The sequence below is a fragment of the Salmo salar genome, chromosome 23, assembly GCF_965601325.2.
Source record: "Salmo salar chromosome 23, fSalSal1, whole genome shotgun sequence".
NCBI lineage: Eukaryota > Metazoa > Chordata > Actinopteri > Salmoniformes > Salmonidae > Salmo > Salmo salar.
Window position 1 is genome coordinate 35,168,039 of NC_138313.1, and position 16,406 is coordinate 35,184,444.

The 16,406-nt window shown below is 41.3% G+C and overlaps 1 protein-coding gene across 1 annotated transcript in view; it reads left to right on the top strand.

The window, feature by feature from the left end:
- shisal1a (shisa like 1a) overlaps nucleotides 1–16,406 on the top strand; it is a 43,506-nt gene that overhangs the window by 20,222 nt on the left and 6,878 nt on the right. Inside the window, exons 2-4 of the mRNA XM_014169841.3 lie at nucleotides 2,333–2,518; nucleotides 5,176–5,389; nucleotides 8,674–8,985. Coding sequence (XP_014025316.1) covers nucleotides 2,452–2,518; nucleotides 5,176–5,389; nucleotides 8,674–8,985 — 593 coding nt within the window. The 5' untranslated portion in view covers nucleotides 2,333–2,451. The remainder of the gene's footprint in view (nucleotides 1–2,332; nucleotides 2,519–5,175; nucleotides 5,390–8,673; nucleotides 8,986–16,406) is intronic.

Genomic DNA, 16,406 nt, shown 5'->3' on the forward strand with positions numbered 1-16,406 from the left:
CTCCATGTTTGACGGTGGAGATGGTGTTCTTGGGGTCATAGACAGCATTCCTCCTCCTCCAAACACGCCGAGTTGAGTTGATGCCAAAGAGCTCCATTTTGGTCTCATCTGACCACAACACTTTCACCAGTTGTCCTCTGAATCATTCAGATGTTCATTGGCAAACTTCAGATGGGCATGTATATGTATTCTTGAGCAGGGGGACCTTGCGGGCGCTGCAGGATTTCAGTCCTTCACGGCGTAGTGTGTTACCAATTGTTTTCTTGGTGACTATGGTCCCAGCTGCCTTGAGATCATTGACAAGATCCTCCCGTGTAGTTCTGGGCTGATTCCTCACCGTTCTCATGATCATTGCAACCCCACGAGGTGAGATCTTGCATGGAGCCCCAGCCCGAGGGATATTGACAGTTCTTTTGTGTTTCTTCCATTTGCGAATAATCGCACCAAATGTTGTCACCTTCTCACCAAGCTGCTTGGTGATGGTCTTGTAGCCCATTCCAGCCTTGTGTAGGTCTACAATCTTGTCCCTGACATCCTTGGAGAGCTCTTTGGTCTTGGCCATGGTGGAGAGTTTGTAATCTGATTGATTGATTGCTTCTGTGGACAGGTGTCTTTTTTACAGGTAACAAGCTGCGGTTAGGAGCACTCCCTTTAACAGTGTGCTCCTAATCTCAGCTCGTTACCTGTATAAAAGACACCTGGGAGCCAGAAATCTTTCTGATTGAGAGGGGGGTCAAATACTTATTTCCCTCATTAAAATGCAAATCAATTTATAACATTTTTGATGCATTTTTCTGGATATTTTTGTTGTTATTCTGTCTCTCACTGTTCAAATAAACCTACCATTAAAATTATAGACTGATCCTTTCTTTATCAGTGGGCAAACGTACAAAATCAGCAGGGGATCAAATTATTTTTTTCCCCCACTGTACATTAAGCTCATTATGTAAACTTTCTGTCTCCACATCAGATTCTTTGTTTATCAGAATAAATGTCTGTTTACACCATGTAGACTTAAATAGGACAGCCGATGACAAAAAGGGGAGATTCCACATTTTAAAAAAAGATTCAAAAGGCAGAATTCATGTAAAACCATGTGAAAGACAGCCTGGGGAGGAGGAAGGAGGTTCTTTCACAGGATGGGAATCCCTGGACACGATACCTTCATCCTCTCTCTCACTCTCTCTCTCTCTCTCTCTCTCTCTCTCTCTCTCTCCACACTGCACTATACAGTATGGCGGCCATCTGGTTTTGGTTGTGTTCCAACAGTACCTATTGACCCTTTCTTGTCAGGGACATACAGGCCAGGGCTAGATATACTGCACCAAACAGGACCAGGTATGGGTAGATTGACAGAAATCACACAGAGGGATAGAGACCAACAGCCTCAGCAGACAGACATCCACATTTTCTGCATCGTCAATGTTATGAAGCAGGAACCAGCCTCACCAGGCTTTCTCCTCTTCCCCCTGGGAGATGTAGGATTCCTCCTAGCTCTGACAGATGTAGCAACACTGCTGATTAGTGTTTCTGTATCTGTATCTCAGATGAGCAAGAGGAGATTGTCACACTAACTTTTGCATAAACTAAAACCCTTCATGGTTATTCAGAGTGTTTGATGACAAAGTCTGTGGCGCACACTACAATGAACATACATTTTAAATTTCACAATCTCAGATTAACATCAAATCCACAGGAACACACAGTTACCAATTGCACTTCATCCTTAATTTAAGCATAAACAAGAGGCTAAAACTTGTCCAAGAGCAGAAACAGTCCTCAACCCTCACTAAGATTAAAAAAAAGTGTGCCTCCTAAGCCATTTATCTCACTAAGCCACAGTGTGCGGATGTTGGACAGGTTTGATAGAGTGGTACGATGCTAATGGCAGCCACGACACAGGCCTCGCAGGGACACTCAGTATTTAAACGAGAGATTTCCTCCATGAACTGCTGTGATGCATCACTACAAGCAGACTCATCGAGAACACCTCTGTAGCCAGACAGGGTCCTCTTCTCACTTTGTATGATTTATCACTAGGTGAGAGAGTCCCAGATTTAACAACACAAGCACTCCTATTGATCACAACTTTTAGAAGGGTGAGAAACACTTTTTCAAATCGTTTTGGTCCATGGTGAATGCTGCAAGGCGCAATTGTCCAATCAGAGAAAATAACCTGTGATTACATTTATGTTATTTGATCCAAAGCTTCTATACTCTTAGTTTCTGTAGCCCTTTTTTCGACAGCTGTTGATATAGTTCTTCCACAACAGGCTTTATAACATACATTTCATCTAATTAAGTGATTCATTGGTTGTCTTGTTGCATCCAGGTGGCTCACCGGACAGCAGCAGCAATGTGATTGTTTGGGTCAAAGAGCAGATGATGTCCTGGTACAGCTAAAGCAGAGAATCTCCCCTCCTGTCCTCTGTCCTATATGAGGACCCGAAGATGACTGTCACCAGCCGGCAGTCCTTCAATGTCCTGACGGTCATCTTCCTCCTGCTGTCCACCGCAGGTCAGTGCGGTTTAATACACTTCTTTGTGTGTGTGTGTGTGTGTGTGTGTGTGTGTGTGTGTGTGTGTGTGTGTGTGTGTGTGTGTGTGTGTGTGTGTGTGTGTGTGTGTGTGTGTGTGTGTGTGTGTGTGTGTGTGTGTGTGTGTGTGTGTGTGTGTGAATGCATTTTATTCCATTCAATGTATCTTCACTTTCACCTGTTTTAAATGTGTGATTTTGTTACTTGTGTGCTAATTGGGCCCAAAACAGACATTAATCAAGCCATGACATATTTCTACATTTAACATCAACTTCATCCTCAACATTTCAGTAGTTTGCCTTGTCAATTTCAGTGTTTTCAGGTGTGTTGGTTTGTGTCTTGAAAGGTGGTCTGTTTGAACAGTGGGGAAAGAATTATTGGAAGAGGTAGACTTGCTATATTCTCTGCAGGAAAAGTTTTAGTTTTAAGAACCTTTTAGCATGGTCTGGGTTTTAACCTCTTTAAAAACATCTGTTTTATATCCTAATAAATATTTATTGAATTCTGACCGTTTTTATCAGTTCAGTTATTATTTGAACCTCTTGATGTGCACAGGGTATGGCCAGCTCCGTCACAGTGTTTGTGTTTAAGTGTGTACTCTTTTCCCATAGTTGCCTGTGAGTCTGGCAAGCGAGACTGGTGTATGACTGTCTCAGGAACAGTATTCTGCATGGTAAAACATCAATGTTGATTACTGCATTTGTGAAACTCTGTCGGTAACCTACAAACTTTATCTTGTTTTTTTGTTTTTCAGCTCACAGGTTGAGGTTGTAAACGTAACAATTGAGCCAAACTGCTTACTGTAGTATGCTAAAATTGTAAAGGTGTTAATGTAATTAACAACATGGCAACGTTTACGATGATTCCCTAACCAGATCCAGATGTTTTCCCTCTAATAAGACTGAAACTGCCTTCCCCCTGTTCTGCCTCTCCTCTCCCTAACTCTTTAAGTCTTGCATCATTAGAGGACTTTATGGTCCACTTCTGATCCCGAGCTGCTCTGCTTCCTTATTGCCAATTCACCCTGCTATTACCGCTGACCCTTCCTTTATATCCTGTCAATTATGAGATTAGCTATAGGATCAGAATACCAGAGGCGGAGTTAGATGGGAATATTTTTGAATAAATAAAGCTGTCTTTCCAATGTCAGTTTGGGATTGATATTTGACCTTTTAGAAGTCACTGGTTTGATTTATATATCATCTTCACATTTACCTTTACATTGCAGTATACAGTTACAGGTCTGTACATGTTTGAGAAATTGTCCCTGAAAATGTACACATATGACATTTCTATATTTTTCTGTGACATCTGCCAGCTCCTCTTTTCTATCAGTTCAGTACAGTATATGAATTCCTGATTTGAGTGCTGACAAAAATTGTATTTCAGAAGCTTAAGTGGCTTATATCTATTTGTGAGAGGTTATTTCACAGATAAAGAAGGGTAATGAGATAGAAGACAATGTACTGCTGTGAGTGTGTTTGAGTGCACACACTTTTGTGAGAGTCTGCATACTATTAAACCTCAAGATGAAGTTTTGCTATTCTCATCAAATACAATCAAATCTTTCTTATTTCCTAGCAAAGATACAAGGTAGAATAAAGAGCCAATTTCTGTCTCTCAAATCAATCTCTGACTTTAAACCTCTGGAGTAAGGCTTCATTACAGCTTCCTCACTCCTCATTCTACTTCCCTGTTCAGCATGGACGCAAAAGCCTGACAATTAGAGAGAGTCGGAGGGAAGTCAATTCTAGCTATCCAGCCAGCCAGTCAGTCAGCCATTCAGTCAGCCGGCCTGGAGTGAGGCAATAAGCCAAGCTCATTAGATCTGAGTGTTCTCCCCTTTCAAATGACCAATCTGTTCCTGCTTGGCCTGCATAGGATTAGATAATACCTTTACCATCAGCAGCAGAAATATATAATTCCCCCCCCCCCCATCATTAAGAGGAAGATACAAAGACATGACCTTGTTACAGTTCTCGTCCTCTGTCATTGCTACTGCAGGCAGCACTCATTCCCTAATGCTAGAAGGGCTTTCCCCAGCTATGCTATGGGGGACGCTTTTACCTGTTATTATATTATGTGTTATTAATGGTAATAAAATATGAAAAGATGCCAAATTGTCAATCCTGATTGGTTGTGATGGTGTCTGTCTAACACGTGGTTTTGTCTTGGTACACAATGACATATGATACAGCCTTGATCATTATCTCTGGTCTGTTACAATGACAGATTGGTAATTGGTGATTGTCTACATGAGTCCAGGCTGCCAAATTATGTTTCCATGACTCCCATCAAAGAGAAACACCTCTCTGGTTGACTCAATCCTTCACATTTATTATCCTTCTACAGAGATTAGTAAATGTCTGTTGATTTCTGCATGGTTTTCCATCATTTACAACGTAATTGAAATCACAACAAGCTGAATCATGATGTTCCCAATCATTATAATCCATTTATCAGATTTGTAAAACAATTCTGAAAAATATTTTACCTCACAAAGTGTAAGTGCTTTCCAAGAAGACTACAGTATTAAACTCTCTCTCTCTCTCTCTCTCTCTCTCTCTCTCTCTCGCTCTCGCTCTCTCGCTCTCTCTCTCTGTCTTGCTCTCACTCTCTGTCTCTCTCTCTTCCACAGCTCTATCAGCTAATTTCAGAGTGTGTGAACCATATTCCGACCACAAGGGGCGCTACCACTTTGGTTTCCACTGCCCTCGTCTCTCTGACAACAAGACCTACATGTTCTGCTGTCACCACAACAACACTGCCTTCAAGTACTGCTGTAAGGAGACTGAGTTCCAGACGGTCATGCAGGTCAACCTCACCACCACCACAGACGGCTTCAAACACAAGTGAGTCCAATTCAGGTTTTCGCAGTGCATATATGGAGTGGTGCTGTTCTTTGTCTGTTAGTAGGCTAATTATTGTGATTCTATTATACAGTGTACTGTTATTATAAAATGCTAGGCTACTTACATTAGGTTGAGCGGATACCTTAAGAACATAGAAAAAGTTATCTGCAAGGAAACAGCCATTAGCTTCTCACTCACAATTGAGACATTTCCACAGAGAAAAAAGCCCTGGCCTTTAAATGTTAGTGATTGATAAGCTGTTAGCTCCCTTGACAATATCCCACTCATTGACACCATTTGACTGGTGCTCAAAGGGCACATTGACATTGATCTACACCTACAGAGAGAATCAGAACCACAGCAGTGAAGAGCTGAGGCTTTGTTACTGAGTGAGTGGGTGGGCTGCCTGCGGATGCCATCGCTCAGCAAAGTTTAATAAAGTGCTTTAGTGTACTGTATCTTACTATACTGTACTATAGTATAATATTCTATAGTATACTATAATACTGCACTACACTACAAATGTCGGTAAGACCAAGAAGCTGATTGTGGACTACAGGAGAAAGAGCAGAGACCATGCCTCCATCCACATCGAACAGGGCTGTAGTGGAGCGGGTCGAGGGCTTCAAGTTCATTGATGTCCACATCACTAAGGACTTAACATGGTCCACACACACCTGCACAGTCGTGAAAAATTGCTCCAGCCACCCAAGCCATAGACTGTTCACTCTGCTACCGTCCGGCAAACAGTACCAGAGCATTGGCTCTCGGACCAACAGACTCCGAGACGGCATCTATCCCCAAGCCATAAGACTGCTAAATAGCCATACGAATGCTAAATAGTTAATTACATGGTTAGCCGGACTATCTGCACTGACTCTATGCACACTCACAAGACTATATACATTACACACACTATACACACGCTCACTCACACACACAAACACATACTTACATACTTTTACACTGATCATATGCTGCAGTTGCTACTCTGTTCTTTATTTTACTCTTATTATAATCTATCCTGATGCCTAGGTACTTTACCCTGCCTTCAAGTACATATCTACCTCAAATACTTCATACCCCTGCACATTGATCTGGTACTGGTGCTCCCTGAACATAGCTTCATTATTGTGTATTTTATTCCTCTTGTGTTACTATTTTTCTTTTTATTATTATTTTTAACTGCATTGTTGGGAAGGGCTCGTAAGCAAGCGTTTCACAGTGAAGTCTACACCCGTTGTATTTGGCGCATGTGACAAATTAAATTTGATTTGACTACACTGCAATGCACTACACTACTACACTGCACTACACTATACTACACAGTACTATGACAGACTTAAATAGAAATCTTTCTCTATGTAGCCAACAGCTCCGTCTGCAGCAACCGGGTAGAGATCAGTGAGAGAACAGACAGGGAGGAATGACCTCCCAGACTGTGAAGGAGCTCAGTGAGAGAACAGTCAGGGAGGAATGACCTCCCAGACTGTGAAGGAGCTCAGTGAGAGAACAGACAGGGAGGAATGACCTCCCAGAGTGTGAAGGAGCTCAGTAAGAGAACAGACAGGGAGGAATGACCTCCCAGACTGTGAAGGAGCTCAGTAAGAGAACAGACAGGGAGGAATGACCTCCCAGAGTGTGAAGGAGCTCAGTGAGAGAACAGTCAGGGAGGAATGACCTCCCAGACTGTGAAGGAGCTCAGTGAGAGAACAGACAGGGAGGAATGACCTCCCAGAGTGTGAAGGAGCTCAGTGAGAGAACAGTCAGGGAGGAATGACCTCCCAGACTGTGAAGGAGCTCAGTAAGAGAACAGACAGGGAGGAATGACCTCCCAGAGTGTGAAGAAGCTCAGTGACAAACAGAAACATAGAGTGCTCTCTCTCGCGCACTCTCTCTTTCTCTCTCTACCCTCTCCTCTAATACCCTCTCAGCGTGTGCTCTCTATGGCCAGTTACACAGCCCCTCTGGCAGGTCAGGATATTACATCTAGTGGCTGATAACATAATGGGAGGCCATTTCATCCTCCTCCGCTCTGGACTACACAGCTGAAGTGGTGATATTTACCACTGGCCCCAGGTTAAACTGGCAATAGCACTGGGTCTGAGACTCTGAGCGTTCTGTCTACTGTTAGGAGCATGAGCTAGTCTATTATTGTAGCTTATGATTGCACCATGTACTGGTATTAGCAGGTGATGACTTCATGTGTATGCATTAGGAAATTTGCCTTGTTTAACGTTATCTAACATTTGTTGTTGCTGTGTGGTGAGTCTGATCTCATCAATCTCTCCACACAGACAGCTGTCCAAACAGTCCCCTTTGCTTACTCTAGGTTCACTTAAATACACTCCTGAATGGCCCCGCTGGCCTTAAACAGACAGATTTACACATCACCATAGACTGCTAAGCTATGCAAACAGTCAGCTATATGTCACACAGGCCCGGCGAGGGAAGTGAGACAAGGTAAACAGGGGTTTTATTTGGGTTTGTTTGAGTGCAGTTGCAAAGCTTAGTGACCATGGTGGGGTTATTATTCCTGGTGTTGTGAAATATCTACAACGCCATCCAAGGAGCTATTTGGTCAGCATGTTATGTATTAGACCAGGGTTTCCCAAACTCGGACTTCGGGACCCCAAGGGTTGCACGTTTTGGTTTTACCCTAGCAATACACAGCTGATAATAATCAACTAATCATCAAGCTTTGGTGTTCCCTCCATATGATAAACCTCACTTTGGCCGTAACATCCTCTGTCTCATCTGTCTTTCTTGGTCAGAATGATCATTTTAAGTCGACTTTGGGGTTTTGCATTCTAATAGGAATGGGTAGTATCTTCCTGGGTAGTCCCTTTTGTAATGCACAGCTCTGCTCCGTAAAATCATCATCTTACTAACATCCTCGAGACATTTATTACAAGACTCATTCATAATGCTGTCCGTGGAGGTAGAGTGTAATTGGAAACTATTTGCACTCATTTTTACCTTGCAGCGATTTATGGGTTGGAGAGTGAATCCCGCAAATGGTTTAATGCACCACATAAATCCTTATGGCATGTGAAATACATTAAATGTGTTGGTGTTGAATACTGGGACAAAATATTGAAGAGTGATGAAGTTATTAAAATGGATAGGCTATGAGAGTCCCCTTTACATCTCAGTAAAGTACTTCCTTTATCGTAATATCAAATTACAAAAAAATATGCTTGAAATGCAACATAAAAATATTTTGAATTATATTTCATGCCATTCTCACTCCGTCTCTCTCTTCACCTATCTGTTCTCTACAGTAACTACACAGCCCTGGTAGGAGTGTGGATCTATGGCTTCTTCGTCATGGTGCTGCTAGCCCTGGACTTCCTCTACTACTCTGCCATGAACTATGAGCTGTGTCGGGTTTACCTGGAGAAGTGGGGTCTTGGAGGACGCTGGCTGAAGAAGGCTAGGAGCCAGTGGCACCGGCCGGTCCCAGGAGAGGAGAGTGAGACCCAGAACCAGGCCCAGGGTCACCCCATGGCCCTCAGCCACCACCACCCCAGACACAGCCTCAGAGGCGAGGGCCAGAGCCCCACGCTCCTCCCCTACCACACACCCACCGTCTGGTGAGTCACCCCGTCACACAGTGGATGTCCATTCAGACTCATTGTGCATTATACTGTATGGACTTGTATAGAGTTGTCAGGATCAGGAAAGTAACACTTTTCAAATGCCATTTGGTGCTCATGATTTAATTATATACAGCAGAAAGCACAAGGGAGCCTAGCATATTCTCCCTCAGGGTTCATCACCTCATGTTGTCTTGCTCTCTGTCTCGTTGAATGTTACAATGTTGCTAAGTGAAAGTTACCATAGCAAACCATCAGCACAATATTTCTCCCTAAGAAGAGATTTGGCATCTCCAGCATAGACCAAGTTTCAATACCGGGAATAATTCAGATTTATACCTAGAGTCCCGGGATACATTTGAAGCATTTAAAACACAGAGAGCGCTCCAGGACACACAAAACGTTGTCGAATCATACAAACTTTGTAACTGTATAACAAAAGCCAAATGACCAAAGTTGCTAAGCTTGCTAGATAACCTCCTTCAACGAATGACAGAATATCTCCCATCTCCTTTTCAGATAGCAGATAAGATAATGAATAACGGGGAGTGGAAATAGTTTAAATACCAACTCAGTTTTAAAAACTCTCATACCATTTGTTGATCACACATTCTTTACTGAAGCTCTAAGCAAGTATGAGCCCGCGCAGAGTAGCGGGGAAATGTTATAGAGGTATCTTGTCATGCATAGGCGAGAGAGGTGTTTTTATAATGCAACCTATGGATTACAGAATAAAGTTAGGAATGTTCATGTGGGACAGGAGTCAGGATTTTGGTTATAAGTGGGATTGGATAGGAAAATAGCCTAGGCTGTAGGACAGGAGAAGGTAGAATTTTCCCCTCATGCCTCTTGGAATTGTTAACAAACTTCATGTTTGTAACCAGGTTTCCATCTAACCGTTTTATGCAAGTAAAGTAGCCTCCATGTTGGATAAAACAATTCCCAACAGGCCTGATGGGAACAGCTAATTTGTCTGTAAACTTTCCATATGTTGACAAAACTAAATACGCTAGACAAGAAATGTTGGTGGTCCAAAATGACACAAAACATTATTTACCATTTCATTACTGTTACAGTGCTATTTGGTTGTTAATTGGATTCATACTGACATTTCTTGATTTGTAGAATTTGTTATTATTGCGTACAGTTTACATTTTACTGCATTGTTTAGCGCTAGTAACATAAGCATTTTGCTGCACCCTCTACAACATCTGCTAAACTGTGTAAGCGACCAATAAACTTTGATTTGATTGCCACCAAACACTTCGTAGGATGATGGGAATCAGAAACACTGAGCCTCGCCACACTCTCATGCCCTCACCTGTTCTAACCTTACACACACACACACACATACTCACTTGTGTCACATCTTCCCACACACACATGCAGTCACCTACTCAATACCATATCATGTCTCAACATGCTCCTTCAGTCACTCGCACCACTTAGAGGAGGAAAGTGAGAGACAACCAATGGTATCTTGGAGAGACACATCCAGCCTCGACCCACATATACACTGCATTTTGAAAGTATTCAGACCCTTTTACTTTTTCCACAATTTGTTATGTTACAGCCTTATTCTAAAATGGATAAAAATAATAATAAGTCCTCATCACAATACCCCATAATGATAAAGCAATAGCAGGTTTTTAGAAATGTTTGCAAATTGATTAAAATTTTAAAACGGAAATATAACATTTACATAACTATTCAGACCCTTTACTCAGTACTTTGTTGAAGCACCTTTGCCAGCGATTACAGCTTTGAGTCTTCTTGGGTATGACACTACAAGCTTGACAAATCTGTATTTGGGGAGTTTCTCCTATTCTTCTCTGCAGATTCTCTCAAGCTCTGTCGGGTTGGAAGGGGAGTGTCGCTGCACAGCTATTTTCAGGTCTCTCCAGATATTAGGTCGATTTAAAGTCCGGGGTCTGTCTTGCCACTCAATAACATTCAGAGACTTGTCCTGAAGCTACTCCTGCGTTGTCTTGACTGTGTGCTTAGGGTCATTGTCCTGTTGGAAGGTGAACCTTCGCCCCACTCAGAGGTCCTGAGCGCTCTGGAGCAGGTTTTCATCAGGATCTCTCAGTACTTTGCTCCGTTCATCTTTCCCTTGATCCTGACTAGTCTCCCTGTCCCTGCCGCTGAACAACATCCCCACAGCATGATGCTGCCACCACCATGCTTCACCGTAGGGGTGGTGCAAGGGTTTCTCCAGACGTGATGCTTGGCATTCAGGCCAAAGAGTTCAATCTTGGTTTCATCAGACCAGAGAATCTTGTTTCTCATGGTCTGAGAGTCGTTTAGGTACATTTGACAAACTCCATGTGCCTTTTACTGAGGAGTGGCATCTGTCTGGACACTATCATAAAGACCTGATGGTGGAATGCTGAAGAGATGGTTGTTCTACTGGAAGGTTCTCCCTTCTCCACAGAGGAACTCTGGAGCTCTGTCAGAGTGACCATCATGTTCTTGGTCACCTCCCTGACCAAGGCCCTTCTCCCCCGATTGCTCAGTTTGGCTTGGCGGTCAGCTCTAGGAAGAGTCTTGGTGGCTCCAATGCTGCAGGAATGTTTTGGTAACCTTGTGCCTCAACACAATTGGAGCACTACGAACAATTCCTTCGACCTCATGGCTTGGTTTTTGTTCTGAAATGCACTGTCATCTGTGGGACCTTATATAGACAGGTGTGTGCCTTTCCAAATCATGTCCAATCAATTGAATTTACCACAGGTGGACTCCAATCAAGTTATAGAAACATCTCAAGGATGATCAATGGAAGAAGGATGTGCCTGAGCTCAATTTCAAATCTCATAGCAAAGGGTCTGAATTCTTATTTAAATAAGGTATTTCTATTTTATATATATATATATATAAATTAGCAAAAATGTCTAAACACCTGTTTTCACTTTGTCATTATGGGATATTGTGTGTAGATTCATGAAGGAAAAAAATATTTGATCAATTTTAGAATAAGGCTGTTACATAACAACATGTTTAAAAAGTCAAGGGGTATGAATACTTTTCGAATGCACTGTATATCTGTCTTCAAGGAATTCAAAGAACAACTGGAAGAATAACCTCAATCAAAAAAAAAGTTATGTCAATCAGAACAAACTCAATCTTCATCAAAGGATTGGATCAACACAGTCAGAATAACCTCAATCTTCATCAAAGGATTGGATCAATCTCTGCCTCAGACATTCTCTTGGTGTCGAGGAGCTGGCTTGTACTCAAAACACAGAGCTCTCACTACGAGCCAGACAGCCAGAACGGCAGACAGACAGACATCAGTCCTTTGGCCAAGCCATCTCTCTGACTGTCTATGATAAGTTAATGAGAGCAGAGATATGACAAATGGGTTTGTTGGCCGTGCCAGACCGTCAGAGTCAGGGTTTTGAGCTGAGACAGAATCTGTGCTAGCGGTGAACACATTCCTAGTAACTACCAGTGGGACATGTTCACAGAAACACCTGTCCATAGACCCTGTCCTATTGATGAATATATGCGTAATTATACTGAACAAAATATAAATGCAACATGTAAAGTGTTGGTCCCATGTTTCATGAGCTGAAATAAAAGATACCAGAAATGTTCCATACGCACAAAAAGCTTATTTCTCTCAAATTGTGTGCACAAATGTGTTTTTGTTAGTGAGCAAACAGTGGCCCTGTTAGTGAGCATTTCTCATTTGCCAAGATAATCCATCCACCTGACAGGTGTGGCATATCAAGAAGATTAAACAGCATGATCATTACACAGGTGCACCTTGTGCTGGGGACCATAAAAGGCCACTGTAATAAGTGCCACACAACACAATGCCACAAATATATCAAGTTTTGAGGGAGCGTGCAATTGGCATGCTGACTGCAGGAATGTCCACAAGAGCTGTTGCCAGATAATTTAATGTTCATTTCTGTACCACTCTTATTTTCTTAGAATAAGATTAGCTTAATTATTTACATAAATTCCCTGAAAACCTGCACTAGCACATGGTTATATTAACAGTATTGCATGTAGCCTAATTTTGGCCAGCTAAAAGGCTAAGCACCGATCAAGCAACAATATTGACTAAATGTTCAAATCCTGTTGCTGCATGACTATTTTGCTGTGACAATACTGGTCAAATCATTATAAAGATCCTACACCTGTGCCACCAGACATGTCCACAGAGGCACCTTGTTAGAGAGAGCAGTCAGTTCAGTCTGAGAGGCCTCATCAGTCTCAGTCAGGGATGCTTGACTCCTACTGGAAACAGGCCAGCTTCACACAGAACATAGGGTCTTTGAAAATGGATTAGGTTTGGGTCAGGATTCACATTGTGGATAAAAGACAAAGTAGGCCTATAGGAAGGTACATACTGTTGTAATAGATGATTGGTAGTGAAGACTGCATTATGACTCCGTAAGGTTGTTATGGATGTGTTAGCAACAGTATGATCTTGTTCTGAAAATAAAGATGTAATATTTGACAAAACATTTTATTGTTTTGAGTAAGCTGAGTTTGGCTTAGGAAGTTCAAAGCGAGTGCTTTCAGTAAGCATTCATTTGTTATGACATTTTCATAATCTGTACAAGTTCCAAATGATACAAACGTTGAGATGATACCATCTCAAAGACTGAGGCTAAAGACTCTGTCCAATCACAAGCTGTTTTTCTGGTACGAGATGAAAATCACATTGTTATTGTCTTACACTGCAAATTCTGTAGTCGGTTGTGACTGAATAGGATCCAAAGTTTGTTGTCCAAATATATACACAAACAATGCGTCATCATCAGATGGTCTTGAGTTAAGTTGCAAGTGACAGAGCCGTAACCCCAGGAACAGGGAGGATGATGGGTAATGGCTGAGAATTAGATTCATACTTAGAGGAACATCTGTTTGTTAGTCGGATGTAAACCAACAGAAATAGGGGTCAAAGGTCACCAAACTGGAGCATAATCTACAAAAAATTTTTTTTTAAACCTTTATTTAACTAGGCAGGTCAGTTAAAAGCAAATTCTTATTTTCAATGACGAACACTGCCTTGTTCAGTGGCAGAACGACAGATTTTTACCTTGTCAGCTCAGGGATTCAATCTTGCAACCTTCCAGTTACTAGTTCAACGCTCTAACCACTAGGCTACCTGCCACAACAATACTTCAGCAAAAGTATCAGATCATTTCTCTGCATCTATTTCTTTGTGGGGAGGAATTGCAGCATGGCAAGTTAATGTGTGGGAACACTGTTTACCATAATCCCAGCTAGCACATAACGTTGTGAGAACCATATATTTCTTAGAGCTTGGTGAGAGCATGGTGGTCGTACGGTTATCTTGCATACAACCTTCCCACAACGTTATGGGAATGGTGCAGGATACCCAGCTAGCACATAACTTTCTGAGATCCATGTTTCTTAGGTGGGAATTTCAGTACATAACGTAACATACATCATTTACATCATTTTCTACAGGTTTCCCCATGGTTCTATTTAAAGTCATGATCTCAGAACATTTAGAGAGTATTAAGAAACAATGTTCTGTGGGAATTTCAGTACTTCAGCATAATGGTTTTCTACAGGTTTTCTCATGGTTCTATTTAAAGTCAAGTTTTCAGAAAATTAAGAAAACGTTCCACAAAAACCACAAGAAAACATTAGTAATGTTCAAATAACGTTCTAAGAATGTTATTTAAAAACATATACATTCCATTCGCAGTGTCAACAAAACTATCTCTATCCTCTATCTTGTTAAGTGTGTGATCTTATTGAGTGCTTGTTTCCTTTGAAATGGGGTCTGCTTGAATAGACAAAAATTAACAGCTTTGTATGAGTTAAAAAAAACATGGCATGCTAGCTCCATCCTGGGGGCTCAGTGGACTAATTCCATGGATAGAGAACAGAAGAGCAGTGGTTTGAATCTCACTGACACCATGCCACAATAAAAAAATAAATGTGTTTGCATGATTAAAGATTAAGCAGATAAAATTCCATGTGTCCTTTCTGTGATTGTAGTTCAACACAAACTAAGTTAACAGTTTTACTAAAAGTCTTTCTGAAACATGTTCTGAGAACGTTATTTAATTACCTTCAAATACCCTATAATTTCCATTCTCAGAACGTTAATAAAACATCCCAGGAACACTTTCAGGGAACCATAGTAAAACGTTCTCAGAACCTCCCTGCAACCTAAAGATTAACGTTACCAGAACAGGCAAAATGTTCACTTCGGTTCTCAGAAAGTTTAAAAACGTTCAGTCAGGAAACGTATGGCTTCATTCCCAGAATCAATGGGAAACCAAAAATGTACGTTCCTACAACTTCGAAGGAACCACATTTTCTAGCTGGGATTCTACTTGAGAAGGCTGTTATGTGTGCACAGACTTAAATCTGTTATTGGCTCAGCGTAGGCGGTCTGGGAATCTGATATTACTTTCTCTCCGTGGATAGATTTATAAAAATTCTGCTGTTCAGGTATTGAAGTCTGCCTTAACAAATACAGAATGTTTAACCAGGTACTGTATGTTCTAGCTAAAAGGAAGAGTCACAATCAGTTATTCATGCACAGCCATGTATTTACAGGAACCGATGAGTTCAACAGACAACAAGTCCCTGTTGGTTAAGTGGAACAAATAATATGCACAGTGGGATCATGACAGTATCAAGTATGCCATGATTGATAAGAAGCTGTGGACTATATTGGCTCATAACAGAAAAAGATCCAAGGCTTTAGTATGCTTTCTTTGACAATTTGTGCATGGAGAACACATGAGCACATGGCCACATAACTGATATATTTTTGACATTGTGGTCCACTGGGGCCCTGTAGCAAGCCTTTACACAGCAGTAAACACACACAGCTGTTCCTGGAAGCTCCCAGCACAGCGCAAATAAAAAACACTCAGAGCTCAATAATGAAACGGGATCTCCTCCTGACAGTTACAGATGTAGGATCTTAATTTGATCACCCTGTTGCAGGATAACTTTCAGGAAATTTGAAAACTTGCAGTGTATTTTAGGTTTAAAAAGGCTTCTGACGTTTGTAATTTCCATTTAGAAATGTAACTTGATTTCCCCTTACAAAAAATGTATCAACCCCTACAAAAATCATTCATTATAATGCACATAATAATTCACATTTTCTGTTGCTGTAGGATTATTTTCCTGCTACAGCAAACTGTCTTTAATTAAGATCCTACATCTGTACAAAGTCTCAGATCTGGTTAGAATGTCTGGTCATATTAAGGCCAAGCACCACAGGCTGAAATTACATTTTTGCATCTACCTGTCAGTATTTATATTTGTTGGTATTTTGGGCCATTAATATTAGTATTTTCAAAAAGTAAACATAAAAATGTCAAAAACGTGAAAAAAATGTATATCTTCTTTAGTTTATCATACTACCGTCATTGAACATTTTAATGCATTTGAATCACTTTAAA